Source organism: Mya arenaria, chromosome 3 (genome assembly GCF_026914265.1).
Source record: "Mya arenaria isolate MELC-2E11 chromosome 3, ASM2691426v1".
NCBI lineage: Eukaryota > Metazoa > Mollusca > Bivalvia > Myida > Myidae > Mya > Mya arenaria.
The window spans coordinates 79683788-79702098 of NC_069124.1; the positions used below are offsets into that span (position 1 = coordinate 79683788).

General features: G+C 35.2%; 2 protein-coding genes across 3 annotated transcripts; one reads left to right on the forward strand and one right to left on the reverse strand.

The window, feature by feature from the left end:
- Positions 1–3828: 3828 nt before the first annotated feature.
- LOC128226297 (b(0,+)-type amino acid transporter 1-like) lies at positions 3829–5647 on the forward strand. The gene is made up of 2 exons (XM_052936176.1): positions 3829–4054; positions 4360–5647. Exons 1-2 carry the CDS (start codon positions 3829–3831, stop codon positions 5628–5630), a joined length of 1497 nt encoding a protein of 498 aa, XP_052792136.1. The 3' UTR covers positions 5631–5647.
- A 1386-nt stretch (positions 5648–7033) lies between these two features.
- LOC128228995 (uncharacterized) lies at positions 7034–18267 on the reverse strand. 2 transcript variants are annotated; one of them, XM_052940612.1, is made up of 21 exons: positions 17634–18267; positions 16009–16121; positions 15580–15745; positions 15344–15480; positions 14734–14887; positions 14433–14569; positions 14114–14264; positions 13846–13979; positions 13624–13759; positions 12678–12820; positions 12452–12473; positions 11994–12124; positions 11540–11723; positions 11033–11243; positions 10793–10938; positions 10483–10692; positions 10155–10369; positions 9337–9994; positions 8857–9088; positions 8419–8519; positions 7034–7936 (listed from the first exon to the last, which is right to left on the reverse strand). In XM_052940612.1, the coding sequence occupies exons 1-21, from the start codon at positions 17778–17780 to the stop codon at positions 7316–7318; spliced, it is 4149 nt and encodes a 1382-aa protein (XP_052796572.1). In that variant the 5' UTR covers positions 17781–18267; the 3' UTR covers positions 7034–7315. The 2 variants fall into 2 exon arrangements, with proteins under 2 accessions (XP_052796572.1, XP_052796571.1); XM_052940611.1 differs by having other exon boundaries at positions 12344–12473.
- Between the last annotated feature and the right edge of the window lie 44 nt (positions 18268–18311).

Consider the following 18311-nt stretch of genomic DNA (forward strand, 5'->3'; position numbering starts at 1 on the left):
TGTTATAATTTTGTCCTAGAAGAGGCATAACTCAACAATGCATAAAGCCAGAGTTATTAAAAAAAAACATATGTACAATATATGTATCAAGTTTCATCTGAACATCGATCTTTGGTTACAAGAACATTTATTTCATGTAGGATATACAATATATTTCAACCAGTATTCTAGTTATGGCCAATGCCAACGTTTCCCATGACGACATCGACATTAATAAAATGGCTACGAAAATAACAGTTGAGATGAATTCCCAGCTGCAGGCCAATCTTAAAACCAACTTCATATTGATAGACATAATTACTAATTAAAACAGATTTAAAAATTGCCTGTGATATTTTAGTGGATATTCACGACACTTTGCATTTAAATATCACTATAGCCTCCCCAGGCCTACAATAGAGAAGATTATTTTGAACATTTTTTTTTTTAATATTTGCCAAGAAATCGGTAAAACAAAACGTTAGTAAACATTAGCCAAATTCATTGCCTTACTCTTTTTTGAAATTGACATAGTATTCTTGAAATAATTTTCAGAATAAATAAAATCTAAAAGCTATCCCTTTGTACACAAAAAAAATAAGTTTTGTAACACTTAAATAAGCGTACTGAGTATATGAAATTTGGCTGTTGCTGATAGGTGTTTCAATGCGAACAATATAATAATTCGGAATGAATATGTACATGTAATTGAAAAGACTCGCGAGGTTTGATTTTTGTTTTAATTTTATTTAGAAATCGGTTTGTGAAAACGTGTTATAAGTTACATTATATTGTTCGACCAAGTGATTTAAAAAAGAAGAAGATTGTATAAGAAAAACAGTTTTTAAGGTACATTAGCTATAATTATATTAGTCTTAAAAAAGGCATGAATTTTAATTTATGAACACAGGTCTCTTTGGCTTTCTAATTTATAAATAACAAAATATATTGCAACCACATGATTACATTTATTCATGTTATTGTCAACTTCGAGAAAATGTACGCAGAGGTACGGTTTTTACGATAAAACTACGTCTTCGCGCCGCTTTGTTTTAGACACGGCATTTCATAGACAATTGTTTGCAAGACCTACAAAAGAAATAGCAAAAATAAATTAGAACTAATGATAACTTTATATGCTGCATTTATGCTTTTCGTAATTGTTTCGGCAGATCATGAGTAATAGTTTCGAAAATAACTCTTTTACGGAAAATGACGATCTTTGCCGTAACACTTCGTCAATTTACGTGATTGTCACGGAAATTTGTGTTACTTAAAACGGCTTGGTCATGTTTGGGATGGTATTAAAATCGTAACATGTATAATTATATGGTTATGAGCGTATCGAATATCTATATGAATTTCATCAGGATCTGTTAATCGTTTGGTTGGATTATCGATATCAGTGATGTGGCTTATATATACGTGTCAATGCTTTTTAATAAACTAAAATAATAATTACAATAAATCACACAAGGGCGGCGTATATAAGTACTATAGGTACAACTGAGTTTTGTTGGGTACAGATGTTCAAAGTAATTAACTGGAACGTATTACAGACAATAAAGTCGATTGATAACTGCTCTGAAAAGTGTTATTTATAGCAGCCCTCAATAGAATTTTTAAGCATTGCTTCGCAAAACGAAAGATCAGGCTTCCGACATAAAACTTGCACAGCAGATGGCCGACATCAGATACGACGTGTATTTTCGCTGCTTTATCTTGTGTTTATGACTTTATGTTTTAACTGTGTTTGATTCGAATACCCCGTGGTTTGGTTTGAACAGCGAAATCTAGCAAATGCAATATAATACTTTTTAATGGGAGTTCTTGCTGTTGGTACCTTTCTGTATTTAATAACTTTGTATCGTGTATAATGGCGACACCATAAACATTAATTCGTCGAAACAACCATTTGAATGTTGTCTAAAGATTCCTGTAAATTAATACTTTATATACAGAATCTTTCACGAGTCGTCTTAATACACAATGTATTCAACGAGGTCAGGGAATTTGTAAGTAAGAGGGCCCTTTTTGCATTTTTCCTGGACGAGTAGAACACAATTGTGTATTATAAAATAATGAATGCCAGAATATTTTTATCACATGCCCCTTTTCCGGTACAATAAAAAATATAATAAAAATAGCCCACGACGTGTTTCATCTGCGCTGAAGATGAGCCTTAAAAGTAGCATCTAATATCGTTCGACAACGCAACGTCATTTCCCGTGCTTCATGCAGTGTAGAAATCATGTCAGGTGCAAGTACGCGAATTCATTCTGTTTGTAAGTAGAATGAATAATGAGATGATATTATTAAAGTAAGAATCAAAACTCTGAAGATGCACTCTTACTCCCAGATAAGATGTACCACAATAATGGTTAAAAGAAAGGTTCGAACACACAGTATTTCTACCTTAATATGTGACGATAGTTGATCACTGCAAATCTTCACGGACCCATTCATTTAATATATGTGCGTTTTAAGCCATTAAATACACGGTTACAACCTTGTTATCAGTATTTCAGATTCTCCAAAAATGGATTATTTAGTAAGTAGTTAAAGGTTTATCACTCAAATTTTATGTGTCTTATATAACTGCATGTATTGATTTTAAATACGAGTATCACTTTTATATATATATATATATATATATATATATATATATATATATATATATATATATATATATATATATATATATTTCCAATATTTCCCCTTTTTCGTAAATGGTGACGTCACACCCAGTTAGACGACGTCATATTTTTGTGATATTTTAATGACATCACTCCGTTTTTTTGCTTAAACCCAAGAGGCAATATCACGTTTACCGGTCATGATTTAAATGGAAAGCAAACAACTTTAATCAAATAAATCTTTATCATAAAAATAAATATAACTATTTCCAAAATTGGCGAGAGTCGTCTGGTTGTGAGTAAGATGTCGATTGGCGTTTGAATATTGGCGTGAAGGTACGGGGTTTTCGTGCAGGGGTAGTATATAAGATGTCGGCGGCGTGTTTGCGCCATTCGAGGTTTTATCATTGGCAGCAAGAGATGGTTTTTAAGAACGTCGTAGCCCCGCCCCTTATATGTTTTGTTTTTTAAGTCAATTATTATCAAAAATAGTTAAGAGTTGTTTTTCCTCACAGAAAGTGCATAAATTTTCACATAAATTATAACTTATAAATACAATCCGAAGAATGGCCCGGTAACCAACCCGAGAGGATACGATTTGCATATATGTGCTGTCATTTTGTTTTAGAATGTTTTATGCTGTTTTAATAAAGAAATATAATAACGAATTATTTGTCATTTATTGAACAATAATTCAACACACATGTATACGAAATATCACTTAAACCGAATGTATGGCATTGGTTATTGTGAAACCGACATTGCAATCTTCACGACTTAATATTCACGTCATCCATAATTCGCTATTCCGAAATAAATTTTGGGGTCCCTTCGATTTCGGATTTACGGTGTTCATCTGTATGTAAGTATCTCAAGAATGTTAACGCCTTTTACTTACATCGTGTCCATCATCTGTTTTGTTTTCACTGAACTGTGCTGTCCCATTAGCCTAGTTGTATTATCATTTCATTTAGATATTATAGTTACTGTAATATTATGACCCCACTGAACATATCGTAATCATGAAAAATACTTGCGCCTGTTCAATACATAACACTGTAACTTTCATCCTTAACGATGCTAGCATTTCGATATACCTACTGAATGAAAACTTCCATATGTAACGTCACCTTTGGCCAATTAACACATAGTTTTCTGCAACAGAGATATCCTTGTATGATTTACATTTCTCAAAAAAAAAGACGATTTCAAAATGGAGAACAAAGCTGGATTTCATCAGGCAAATGCTCCAGTAAAAAGCGGGTTTTATAGCTCCAAAACCACAGAAAGTGACGCCAAGACTACGATAGAGGTGGAGGTAGTGAACCCACAACAGCACATTGGACTGTTCGGGGCCGTCACTTTCGGGGTCGGCAGCATGATCGGATCTGGGATCTTCATATCGCCCAAAGGAGCCCTTGACCACACAGGATCTCCGGGTACATATGCATCCATTCATAATGCAATAGATCGATCTACTCTTAATAATTGTTTTTCATTTGAAAACCCAATTGTAGACAAGACTTTAATAATGTTATAAGATTATATTACTTGTATTTGGTATTTTAAATGTATGTAAAATGGAACAATACAAGCATGTTGGACTTATGATAATGTTGACCGGAACAAAATAATCAAATACTATCTTAGTGATAAACTATTTAACAGGGTCATAAAACTCATAATGTATATATATACAAACAAAATGAAAACTTCAACATTCTTTTTCCATTTTAATTTACAGGTGCGAGTCTGCTTGTTTGGGTGCTCTGCGGAATACTGTCGATGTGTATGGGCCTGGTGTATGCCGAGCTCGGCACATTGATTCCTCGATCTGGTGGAGACTTCACATATATCCGGAAAGCCTTCGGTCAGTGGCCTTCATTCCTAGCCGTTTGGGTGGTGCCACTTTTCTCACAGGCGACATCATCATCAGTTCTGGCACTCGTGTTTGCGGACTATTTTCTACCACTTATCATTCCATCTTGCTCAGCGAATGGGGTGATAAGAAAACTGATTGCATCGATCCATATTTTGTCAATTGGAGTTTCAAACGTTTTTAGCCCGCGGCTTGGTGTTTTCATTCAAATTGCAAGCACCATAGCAAAAACCGCGGCATTAATTTTAATCGCAATTACCGGAATTGTGGCTTTAGGCAAAGGATCAACGGACAATCTTTCTTCTCCGTTTCAAGATACAACATCCGACGTAACGTCGTACTCACTTGCTATTTACGCATGTTTATTTGCCTACTCGGGATACGTTCGAATTGGAGAAATCGCTGAAGAAATTAAAGAACCGAAGAAGAATATTCCAAGGGCAATCATAATATCTATAATAGTAGTAACTTCATTCTACATTTTGGTCAATATTTCCTACTTTGTTTTTCTCCCTAAAACAGAATTCCTTGGCTCATCAGCAGTGGCCTATTCATGGGCGTTAAAAGCTCTTCCGTCTGTAGCAATATTCGTTCCTATTGGCGTGATGATATCAGTTTATGGAGCAAATAACGGAGGCTGTTTCGGCGCTGCACGGGTGATGTTTGCCGCTGCACGGGCCGGACTTTATCCGGAGGTTTTATCAAATCTACATACGGAAAAGTCAACACCAATAATTTCTTTGCTTCTATATCACGGATTTGCTCTAGCAATGCTTGTACCGGGAGAAGTTGGGTCCCTGATAAATTTTACTAGTTTTTTGACATCTTTCATTCTTTTGCTGTCTTCGCTGTCACTTTTACGACTTAAATACTTGCTGAGAGATACAAAACGTGACACGTTTTATGTACCTTTCGTCCTTCCTATATTTACCAGCTTAGTTAATATATTTCTTATTGTGGCTCCTTTCATCTCATCTCCACGTATTGAGTTTGTCTACGGGGCAGTATTTGCATTCGGAGGTTACATATTGTACATTCCTTTTGTCCATTTCGGACTCAAGCTACCAGGGACAGATAAAGTGACAATGGGTCTACAACTTTTATGTAATGTATGCCCAACTGAAAAGATTGATTGAATGAAAAGGTTTTTGAAGAGCGTAAATTGTTGATTTGTGTTGTTTGTACTACATCGTATCGAAAAACGTCCACTGTTAAATTAGTAATTGAAAATAATAAACACTGAGCGCGAAACCCGAGTTATTACTAGGGTGTGGTACAGTAATTGCTTTGTACCGTATTGTCATGCTTACCTCGCAAAAAGTAGCGTGCGTGTATTGACATATTATTGACATACTCTTAAATTGTAAACAGTGATATAATAAAAACATATTGAGTAAAGTTGAGTTGTAATTTATCCACACACTACACTTATTGCACGATAAGAGCTCTGTAACCGGTTTCACTTATTGCACGATAAGAGCCCTGTTACCGGTTTAAATTATTCCACGATAAGAGCTCTGTTACCGGTTTCACTTATGATGAAAAATCATATGAAATCACAAATATGCAGCACTCAAATATTGTTCAACATGTAATTCTTCGTAACATATTTTATCCAATACACCTGACAAAAACGTTACATCAAAGCTACATGTAAGCGGTTTAACCTGCGCCTGTTCAATACATAACACTGTAACATTGTTATTAATTTATCTCCTTTATTTAAACAAATTAGGCGCTGGAAGTATCATTGCAGGGTTTGAAGAACAAACAGGTTTGCTGGCTTCGATGAATATAAGTTTTATTTTGCTCATAAAGGCTGGGACAACAGACGGCGCCCTTAAACTGGTTTAACCCCGGCCACTGTGATTTCTTAATGTCCCCTGACCGCGCTAAGGCGGCTCCCAACATTTATTGATACCGATAGTTTTATATTTGTGTAATATTGTCTGCTGACGTTGTATGTTTCTCGTTTAGATAAGTGTCCGTCTTGCTTTGATCCTTGCGCCTTTAAGCAGGGTATTAATTGGTCACATTTGAATATCTCTGTGTTTGACCCTGTAATTTTATAGGCACGTATCACATTATTTTCAATATAGTAACTGGATGTTTTTGCAAAAGACGGTCTTACAAACAAAATATTATTGAAATGTGCATTGGAAGTGGCATCATTCGGAATACATATGGACAATTATTGACTACGTAATAGAGTTTAACATGAACAATGATTAATATCTAACCCAAAACTGGACTAGATCAACAATGAATTGGTTCGATATATATGCGAGTGGTTAAAGAGACGGATGCATCAAGTTAAAATTTATTATGATTGCGTTTCACTCTTTCGATGCTCATTTTTAAAGTAAATATGTCTAACGTGCACCATCCGTCATTCAGAACTAATTCACAAATAATACCTTCAATTGGAAAAGCGCTTTTCATAATGTCAATTTTTGGTCTGACCAATACTCTTAAATAAAATTACATAATTCATATATTAGTTTGTTTATTTGCTTGCAACGGCAGGTAACAACAGCAATATAACCTAAATAATAGTAAATATGAAAACAAAATTTAAATACATATATATATATCTTCAATCGAGGTAGCTTCATTAAAGAAAAAAAACACGTTGGGATTGAAATGCAGGAAGGTCAAACATGAAATGCATTTAAAAATATCTTCAAATCGGGAACAGTTATCGAGGCAAATAATACAAAGTGTAAAATAGAGAGATGTAATGTGAACAAAGAAATTATTCAGTAATATTTAACAAAAACAAAACACAGAATGAATTATCAATGTCGCTAAAGAGGAAATGTCACAAGATCGTGCATGACTTCGATCGCAACGATCTGTGTCCATCTGAATAAAAATCAACATCACTGTTGTGACGTTCTTGTAGCAACTTATCAATTGCCTCTTTGTGTCTTTCAATATGAGCTAAAGACATGCTCTTTTGAACTTTTCTACGTTCGACGGGGAGTTTAACCTCGAGTATTGGCATAACACGGACATTTTCGAGCTCATCCATACTATCTTCATCTTCACATTCTTGTCTGAACTCTCCTGCATCCAAACCACTGCAGTTATTTATCTTTTGTTTCAATGACGTCATCGCAATTGAGTCAACACTAATAAGCTCGTTAAAAATCAACGGCTTTGTATCCAAAAACGTTTTACCAATGTTGCCTTTAATTGGTAAGGAGGAATTTTTGAAAAGCACTGGAATAACAGGACGGCCGAGATTATGAGCCAATGCAATTTCTCTCTGGCATACATCTGACAAATGGTAATGTTTGGTAATACAGGCAACAACAACGCGACATTCCTGTATACCGCTGGCAATTGTGTTGTATAAGGAATCGCTACCACTAATTTGTAAACAGCCCATCCAGCACCCATACCCAGCAGATGTAAGTGCTTCATACAGGCGTTGTACCTACGAAATAGAAGAAAAGTATTAAAGCAATGACTTTAAACAGAACTCGGAGTCTTCGTTCAATTTCGATACTGTGGCTTATCGTTGTATGTGTATTATTTCGCTCTTGGTTCTTTATCCAATGATAATCAGTACGAGAATATCTTGGGACAGAATGTCGGAAAATAGCTCATTGGTCTAATGTTTTTTGTCATCATATACCCAACTATAAAAAATGAACTTTGGTTGTTTGGCTATTTATATTTTAACAAAATGTAACGTGGCCGGAAAATGCGCAATGTTTATATTTGTTGACTATGCTACAAATGAATAAGACTGATTATTTTGGCAACTAACGGTATCAATAGACGAATGCTAAAATATGTTGTTTACTACTAGTGCTTCTACTACTACTACTACTACTACTACTACTACTACTACTACTACTACTACTACTTATACCACCACTACTAGTACTACTACTTCAAGAGTAGAGTCCTCACCGCATTCTGTTTGGACCAATGGTAAGAAAGGTATACATTTCTTGGGTATGCAGGAGGTTGTTTTGATTGGTCCTTTTCTATCTGCACATAGCCAGACGAACCTGCAAATTAACATAGATGCAATTTCCATATAAAACCTATATTTATAAGTATCAGTTGATTGAGTATAACTGAATACATGCACATTGAGAAAATGCCAAGTCTCCATATTTAAAGACCATGAGAATCCTATCTTTGTTACGATCGAATCTTCGACTTTAAGGCACAGAAGGCTGACAATATTACAGCTTGATCAAGTCACAGTCAACTTATCATAGTGAAATTAATTATTTTTTAAATGCATTTTATTGTCCTTTAACAAAAACGGGATTGATCAATGTTATAAAGAAGGAAGGGAGGAGGAGTCATAACAGCTATGACATACGATTTAAAGCTTACTGTGAAATCCCATATAGTTTAATCTCATTAAAAGTTCGGACATTTTGTTTTCTGGAAATGATGTCTTTTCGATGCATTTTTCTCCTGGCTTTGAATACAGGCGGATGTATTGTTTGTCTTTAATAACCGACCCCACCAGCACAGGAACATGGACATCTGTGAGGTCTATCCAGTCCGAATTGTGTAGTTTCACGGCAATAAATGGAGTCCGTGCAAGGATTTCCCAAATCACCTGGAATAACATTTAGTAATATTCAAATGTACTTACAAACTACATTAATTGTAATGGCGTACACGTCCATTCAATTACTCTTCTAACCTCACAAGAAAGGCGTAACCAATCACTCGTATAAGTCGTGATTGTTTCGATCTTAAGCCGGTGTAACTGAAATGTTTTAATTATGTTACTTGAAACTAAATATACATCAATTCAAAACCTTACAATTCGTAAGTGCTTGTCATTTACAAACGCATTCTTACCTCACCATTTCTTTCTCCATCACAAGGGCAATACACAATTAATTTCGCATGTACGTCTCTGAGATTATGATCTTTGGTGAGCAAAGTATTTGGGAAGCCAAATTTCTCTAAACACATTGAAAGGTCCTGAGCTTTAGCCCTTGAAAATGAATTACAATGCAAACATATATCAGCGGTATGTTGCGTACGATCTATGGTGTTTATTTCATTCCTTTCTTCTTTTGGTGCACACGTCTTAACCTTCTCTTTCGATATTTTCAAATGCCCGATTTCAGACACCATCTTAACACTTTCGGTTTCCTGATTTAGTGAATCTTGAGTTTTCATGTCCATCTCGAGTGTATCGTTTTTCTCCGGTGTGATATCGCTGTTCGCGCCATTAATACTGGCGTCATTTAAGAGTGGTTGTTTTTCAATGTTCACTGTTTTACCAATATCCTTGCTTACAGACGAATAATTGACAAATAAAGCATTTCCATTTTCTTTTTTACCATCGACAACACTTGTTTTGTCGGAATCAGTAGCTTTTGCCGTTCTTTTGTTCTGTTTCAGTGTTTTCACATTTGATTTTTGGATATTACTTTTATCCGAAGTTGTTGCGTTCCTTCGGTTTTTCACTACCAGGCCTTGGGGAGCTTTGACGACATTGGTGGATTTTCTGAAAAGAGAGTTCCAAATGTGAAAAACTATTTATACATTGTGTACAATATTTCCATATTTGTTTAGAAATATATGTAAATATACAAATTGTCATGTAATTTAAATGTTTTCATGCACATTACGTTTTACGATATTGTTGAAAATGATTAAACTCTTACTGCAAAGGAATTTCCGGAAGCATCTCAGCACATAATTCCTTCATGATTTTGCTTGAACTTGATTTCTGCACGCCTTTCAGCCTCTTCCTGTATTTATTTATTAATTTGATATTGCCATTTATGAGCATTTTAGCTTCTCTCAGAGCTTGTTCTGCTGTTTCAACGTCTTTATTATCCGCAAACTTCATCACAAAATCAATCATGTCATCATGTTCCTGGTTGATAAAAAAACTTCCTAGTTGAATCATAATTTTTCACAACCGGCATCAAAAAATGATAGGTAATGGTGTTTTACACTAAAAGATTAAAAATAAAAATAAATAAGTACCTCTTTTAAAATCCTTATAATGCGAAGTCTTCTTGAAAAGTTGCAAAAGCAAAATTTTGACTCGTCCGTTAAATCAGCGAGGCATCCTGACATCAACGCAGGTGAATACTCCGCAATATTGAACAATATATCCAAGATAAGTATTTGGCTTTGTTCGGTTTCGTTTTCATACACATTCAGAAGTTCCTGGGAGTGACTTCGGTCAAAAATCTAAAAAAAACAAAACATTTTGGAAGAGATATCAAACATATAGTATAAGTTGTTTAATAAAAAGACATACATGTACTAATTGTATATACAAAATGCATACCGAAATGCAAGAGGATGACATTTGCTTGATCAATTTAAGACCTCTGTGTTTTTCTTCCTGTGGCATTTCAAGAACTTCATTGAAAATGTGTTGAAAGACACCAATAAAAGCCGAAGAATTGTGTAACATCAGTGCCAGCAAAACATCTGAAAATATTGAAAAAGCATATAACAAATGTTCTGGCGTAATTAAATAGATATACACTCTTATTAATTCTTAATGATTAAAAACACATATTACCATCGAGTATAAAGCACCCCCATGGCAAGAACAGGTCAACGAGTGAAATCGCAAATTCCTCAAGGATTGGAACGTAAAGGGTGGCAACATCCGACAAAAACCGCACACATCTGATGTAGCCGGTTCCTTCGCGCTGAATACAGTTTTGAATCTCATACATCACTTCTTGTACCACAGAACTAATAGTGTCCAATGTATGTTTTTCTTTGTGCTGTAAATTGCAATTTTGTTTATAATTCAAATGGCAAAATGAGCAATTATAAATATGATCCACACAAAGGAAATTCAAACTTAATAGTGGTTTATATTTAAATTTGCACTGCCAAGTTTCGGCAGTTAATTTGTAACAATTAAGAGGGAAAAAGAAGAGTAACACCGAAATGGTTGAAAATGTCTGGCAGATATAGGTTTTGCCAGAAGGATTTATTTTTTAAGTTTCAAATTAGAAAAAAAAACATGTTTGTAAGTTTAAAGCGATCACAAAGTTGGACGGGCTTTTTTACATACCGTTTTGATAAAGGGCATTATTATATTTTCGTACAAGCTGGCGTACATATCTGTTGATGCTGACGCTCTTTGGAAACTCTCTGAATCCGGAGGACTTTCACCCAAAGACAAATCCGCAGATATGCATGAAAAGATGACAGACTTCATCAAAGAGTTGTAATCAACTGGTAAATACCCTTTAGTCCTAAACATAAAGAACAGAAAGCAATAGGTTTGTCAACAATAAAAATAGACAGTGATTATCCATGCTTAGCCTTTTACAAGCAATTAAAATTATCGTACCTCTAATAATGCTATCAACAACAATCGTAAACACACGCAATAAGTTAAATACATGAACAAATCGAGTCTAAATACAAAAAAAGGATAAATATCTAGATGGCTCTGATGAGGAATATCAATATTTTTAAACCCCACAGTCCATCTACACATGAAGTAATCCTTGTTAATTTACCTGAAAAACAAATTGCATTCCATCAATATCGTCTCCAAGATCTCTGTCAGTTTTAGGTGATGTGAGGGGCAATTGGCATCTTTCAAAACTTTGTCAACACTAAATAGCAAATCTTTTAAGAGAGAAGTGTCCTGAAATAAATAAGTTTCAGGCAACTACATGTCTAACCGTATAGCAAGACTTGTTGTCAGCAATAACTTGCTTAAATTTTCTTGTTAAGTATGTAATCGCTTCTACTGCACACATTATAATCATATCGAACTTCACATGACTCTATAACTGAGGCTGATGCCGATTTGACAAGACAACAAAATAAACCACTGAAGTCAAAGTATGCATGATAACAATACCTTCATATTTGCAATTTTCGACTGAATGCACACCAACGCGATTGGAGACTTGTGAGGAACGTAATGTTCCAGACATTTGATAAGACATTCTTGAACATTCTCTCTCACCCGTGCTTCCAATTCATGTGCACTGAAATACAATAGCCAGTTTGGCCTTAGTATATGTTTGCACCGTCACAACAAAATAAAATACTCTTATAGTGTAAATATCTACCATATTAGTTATAGTAATTTAGTCTTCTCATTTCATAGTTGCATATGTCATCGTAATGATTAATAATAAATATTGCCTTCGCTTAATTACAAATCAAAGTAATAATGCAATGATTCTTACCATAACTGTTTCAGCAACGTATCAAGAAAACTGGCACAGCTGTCTACCACAGGCGTCACCGATCCTTGCTCATCTTTTTCCATAAACTCACATGGGAGGTCAGCTAAAATGTCTACCAGCAAACGCCCTTGATCCATGTGCGACTAAACAGAACAAGACTTTCAAAATGGTCTAGATCTAATTATAAAAAAGTTATATATGCGTTTCTCACTTGCCTTATACATCATACTGTTTCTCGTGTATCTTTGTGTAAACATGGACACACATATTGTATGCGTCGATTGACAAAAATGTAATACTTATGTGAAAAACTACAGAAACAAGCTCAGTAGCCAAAAGTTTAAACATAAACCCCGTTTAAAAATGGCACAGGGTAAATGCCAAAGACATAGAACACAAAAACAAAAACAAATCACAAACAAGAAACTTGGAAAAACAACACAGAACTCCACAAACAGCATAAACAGTGCATAAATACGGTATATAAAAAAACTAGGTTTGTTTATCAAGGATTGTTAGGTACCGCCTTGGAACGGTCAGTACAATGTAAATTTACTGGGGGTTTAAACCAGTATACGTGCACAAACCTTACTCTTATCCCAACAATCCCGAAGAAAGGTCAATCTTATCAAAGTATGTATTAACTTGTATGTATATTATAAAAGAAATAGTAAAAAAGAACATATTACCAAATATATATATATATATATATATATATATATATATATATATATATATATATATATATATATATATAGAGATATATAGAGAGAGAGAGAGAGAGAGAGAGAGAGAGAGAGAGAGACGTTGCTCATTTTTTATGTAGCTCAGGAGCAAAGCTGAAAGCTTGGGTGTCATTATAAATTGGATTAAACTCTTACAACCATTACAAGCTAAACTTTCCACATACTCATCAACACAACGCGAACACACAGGTTTAGCATACCTTGAAACAAACGACCTTGTTTTCTGTGAGCGTAGGATCATGCAAAAGTCTTGTAGCTTCCTGTATCAACAACAACCTTCCAGACACAATGTGATTGGTGATCAAATCTTGCCATCGTGATATTTGGTTACCCTTCCTGCAAAAACCACTCTAATTACGCACATTCATAGCTTTAAGAGAAAGGTAAACAAAAGTTTAAATTTTGAAATACTTATGACTTACAACTTTGGAAAGCTTTGAAGACAAAATTGTTCAGCGGAGATGATCATTTCATCAATATGGCTCTCCATGCCGACAGTTTTGGTAACAAGAATGAGTGTTTCCAAGCAACTTTCCAGTAGCCACTGTGGCGTTTCCTGAAAAGAAGTATTTAATGCAACTACACGACGCATTTTGTCTTTAGAAATAACTCCAATTCATTCATAATTTAAAAACAACCTTCAGCATTAAGTATGGCAAATAAACGGTAATTTAAATAGTATTACAATACCTCAAAGTCTTTTGAAACGTCGATTTGTTCAAAAAGGTATTCTCTGTAGACATCAAACAACTTTTTACACCTTTTGCTGTTGGCATTGTTACAAATAGTGTGTAAAAGCGTCATAAAATCCTTAAACATGAGTTCAAGCATTTTGTCAGATCTGCAATTTTAATTTACATTAATATTAAAATATATTATGAACACATTTTTATTTAGTGAAATCAGACTGGGTAAAACAAAAGATAGACAGAGAATATCACGAATACAATATGAATCGACGAACCAAGCTAGTATTAAATGTCAAAAACAGTAAAAAGTGAAAGAATACATTGCAGCCTGAAATATCTTTTCCAGCGTTTTCGGAACTCTGTACTGGGCCTCGCTTGCAGGTCGGAATGACCGATCCGTAATCACGTCCTTCACAAATTTCAGATGGTATCGTAAAACAACCCAGTCGTCGAGGCCCTGAAAGGGAACGTTTTTTTGTGTGTTAAGTACGACATGATGGCTTTATTATGCTGTTTGCAATTAAAAAATCTGTGTTTACGTATATCCATACTACAAGCCATACTTAATACCAGTATTTCGTTCTTAGTGTGGACAATGTGACGGATATACGTTTGACATACAAGGAATGGATTTTCGTGCTCATATCTGTTGAAGATGAGGAAACAGAGATGGGAGAGGCGTGGCCCTATATGGTGCGGTACATGGTTCATCCGGGTCAGGTAGAATATGTGCAGCTCCATCAGACCTCGCCGGGCCTCCTCCACCTGAGCATCACTGGAATGGAGTTCACAAGCCACTTGAAATATTGTCAATATTTTACAAAAAGTTTGGGTGTTATTTTAACATTTTGCTTGAAACAGAAGTTTTAGGATAGTTATGTTTATTTGTGCTGGAATGTTCCAATTAGTCTTAGATACTATTATTTTCTTGTAAATGCAAAAAGTTGACATTTACATGCATTTTGTATTTACTTATGACTTCTCGTTTGTTAAGACCGCCGACATCATGTGAAATATTTTTGAATAACACTATCATGGTGCATAAACAGGTAATCCACTGGATAAACAGAAATGTGCTATTTTTTTTATTTATTTACAAAATGTAATCCTACCATTCACCGTCTTAGTGGCTGATTGACAACTGGCGACTGGTAACTTAAATGTGTTATTATTCTTTTATAAATATAAGTATCTGCACACTGTACACACTAGGCAGAGTAGGTATACTAACGTTAGAATGAGTTTGAAAATTGTGTCGATGTGAGTCTCCATCAGCGTCGCATAGTGGTCAGCCTTGACATCCTCAGCGTATACAAAGTCTGTTTTAAGCGTGGTCAGCAATTGGTTGAGGGTTTCGCCATGAATGGTCTGTAATGTGAAAAGAATCCCACAGACTTAACATAAGACTGAACTTACACTATTTTACAATACGAAGCATCGATTATTCTCAACAATCGCAAAACAGACCTGCATGTATTTCCACAAAGGAAACGAGCTGTTTTTCAGTATGATGGTCATCATCTCAAGGTGTGTGGAACCTGGGCCAGCAGAGATTAGATTCTTCCATAGTTCAAACAGCATCTTGTCAGTAGTGTGCTGCACGTCCTCGTCCGCTTGTCGTTCAACAAATCCACTGTGAATGGAAGGTGGTCACACATCGTAATGTCATACAAATGAGTTAGGCGAAATGTCAACACAAAAACCCAGGTCAAAATACGTGCTTAGTAGCTGAAACCGTTCATCATCAGTCATACAACGCACTACATTCATACAATATTTTATTAATTAATATTTATATTACTAGTATGTTAAAAAAACCCGGATGAATACACACGTAATATTATAAAGAAAATGGCCGAGGTGTTCCGAATGATTATAATGACAACAATACTCTACCAGAGGACTTGATAGATTGCACTGAGCGCAGAATGAGCCAACCAAAACTGTGGCGAAAACCTTGCCGGAAAGTTGCACACACAAACATTTTCTGTGAATATCTGAAGGCATTCCTGAAATAAACGACGTTCAACGTAAGTAACTATAGTTTTCAAAGCTTTTAACGATTACAAAATCTCTATCCTAATTACCCTACATCTAACGCTATTTAAAGTAAGCAATGTGATCGAGGTTCCATCGGAGTTGAATCAGGTTAAAATAAATACAGCAGGGTGTTAGAGCTTATTCTTAAAAGTCAAATCATGAAACGCCTTAAAACATGACATTTTTATTGTGTAACAAACAACACAGTGTATGTTAATACGTAATAGGTTTCAGCAGGAGCCAACTGATCTTTTTTTCATAAACGACCTTGCAAAGAGCAAAGACGAAGGTGAATAAATTACCTGTTCAAGTCTTCATCTCCCACCAAAGTCAAAACAATTTGGTTAAAGGTACAGATTCAGTCCCAGAGCCATTAGTTTCTAGCGCCCAACAGGAGTCTTATGATTGGCCCCTTGCTTTTCCTCCTATACATTAATGACCTTCCACATTAAGCCGCTATTTGAAGACAACAAATTTCTCTAACGAAAGATAAAACGACTCGCAAGCTCTGCAAAGAGACCTCGATCAGCTCGATTAATTCGAGAAAGACTGAAAATTTTCAGATGAATAGGAAAAGGACTGTATGGCTACACATACTACGTTCAAGGGACACGCAGCGCTGCATCAGGCCATGGATGGAGGTACCTTGATTTTTCTGATAACATGCGCCATGACTTAAACCAGTGCAAATGTCTAGCACTGATAAAGCACCGTGGGAATACCAAGTCTTCAGGTTCAAACTCCATTCCTTGACACAAACCGACACAAACCGCAACTCGTTCTACTCCTCCGCAATGCGATTGTGGAACCAGACAACCATCGATAGCGCCGATGTATTCAATATGATTCTGGTTGTGTAGAACCAATGGATATTTCTATGTCAACAGGAACTCTAAATTATCTGTGCGTCCAGGCTGTCTCCCATCTAAATGGGGAATGGAGCCGGAGTCCCTTAAGGGTTTAATTTTGCAGACAAGGAAATGATGAATTAAGTATTATTCTAACTTTTGTCAAGTATAAATGTATTATTGCCATATATTAATACATTCAATGATTATCTTGATTCTATTGACAGCATATCCGGAAAGAAAAATACCTCTATCTTGGTTATTTTGACCCGTAAATATTCTTTTTACGGTGCGGAATGTGGCCGCAAAATCACTAGAAAGACCTTGAGACCCGTAACGTCCTCGCACATACTGTACATGCGCATGTACAAACAGCATGTACAAAAAATGCCCTAGAGTGACCCAAGTAGGTCGTATAAAATATGGAAGTAGGAAATGTTCGGAAGCTATTTTTATTTAATATTTGTACATATATACACAGCTTGAGTTAATATCACATTTGACTTTAAACAATGAATTCTATAACAATTATTTCTCAAGTAAATGTCTTTGCGTTATACCTTCATGTATACATATAATGATACTCCATTGTATAACACTTTTAAAAACGATAAAACTTTTATTCATACAAACCTCTAGATCTTCAATTGTACAAACTCTTATCCATTTGGATACATTTTCTTCCAATATGATTGATGGGTTCTCTTCTTTAGTACCAATAAATTCACTGCTCCTTTTTGCAGATGTAATATCCAACGACTTTAAATAAGTAGACAACATTTTCCTATTGCTAATTGTAATCAAGCGACTGCATTCGTTTTCAACTATATATTCGGCACTTTTGGTTTCACAGCCACTATAATTGGGTCACTACTGACTATTTACTAGCAGTCAACAGACTCATGAAATAAGAACGCATTTCTTCACTGTGTCAAAGGTCACACTTTCTCGGTGTTCCAAAACAAATTTACCGAAATTTTAAATGCTACAGTCAATACAAAATAAGCAACAATCAATCGATCCTCATGCCTGTATTTACATATCAAAAAGTTCTCTGGCTTTTCTCCAACACTTTATAAATACTGCGTATAAACTGATAAACATATTTTACTGCCGATTTCTGGAGTTGACAGTGTCAACCTTGTCCGTAACTATTGCACTGGTCAAATCCATCTTGCAAACGATTACGCTCAGATGTATTCATCAGTCACTCGTCACAGACGTCAGAACTTTACACAAAAGACGTATTGAGAGGATAAATGCATAGTTTTTATACTTAGGTTAATAGCATTACAATTAGAATACAAAATT

What these genes read in the sequence shown, in the direction of transcription:
- LOC128226297 (XM_052936176.1), top strand. Translation starts at nt 3,829, where the DNA reads ATGGAGAACAAAGCTGGATTTCATCAGGCAAATGCTCCAGTAAAAAGC. An exon ending in TGACCACACAGGATCTCCGG is followed by an intron (nt 4,055 to 4,359) that starts GTACATATGCAT and finishes TTTAATTTACAG; the next exon opens with GTGCGAGTCTGCTTGTTTGG.
- LOC128228995 (XM_052940611.1), bottom strand. Translation starts at nt 17,780, where the DNA reads ATGTTGTCTACTTATTTAAAGTCGTTGGATATTACATCTGCAAAAAGG. An exon ending in GTACAATTGAAGATCTAGAG is followed by an intron (nt 16,122 to 17,633) that starts GTTTGTATGAAT and finishes CGTTTATTTCAG; the next exon opens with GAATGCCTTCAGATATTCAC. An exon ending in CTTCAAAGCTTTCCAAAGTT is followed by an intron (nt 13,760 to 13,845) that starts GTAAGTCATAAG and finishes TGGTTTTTGCAG; the next exon opens with GAAGGGTAACCAAATATCAC.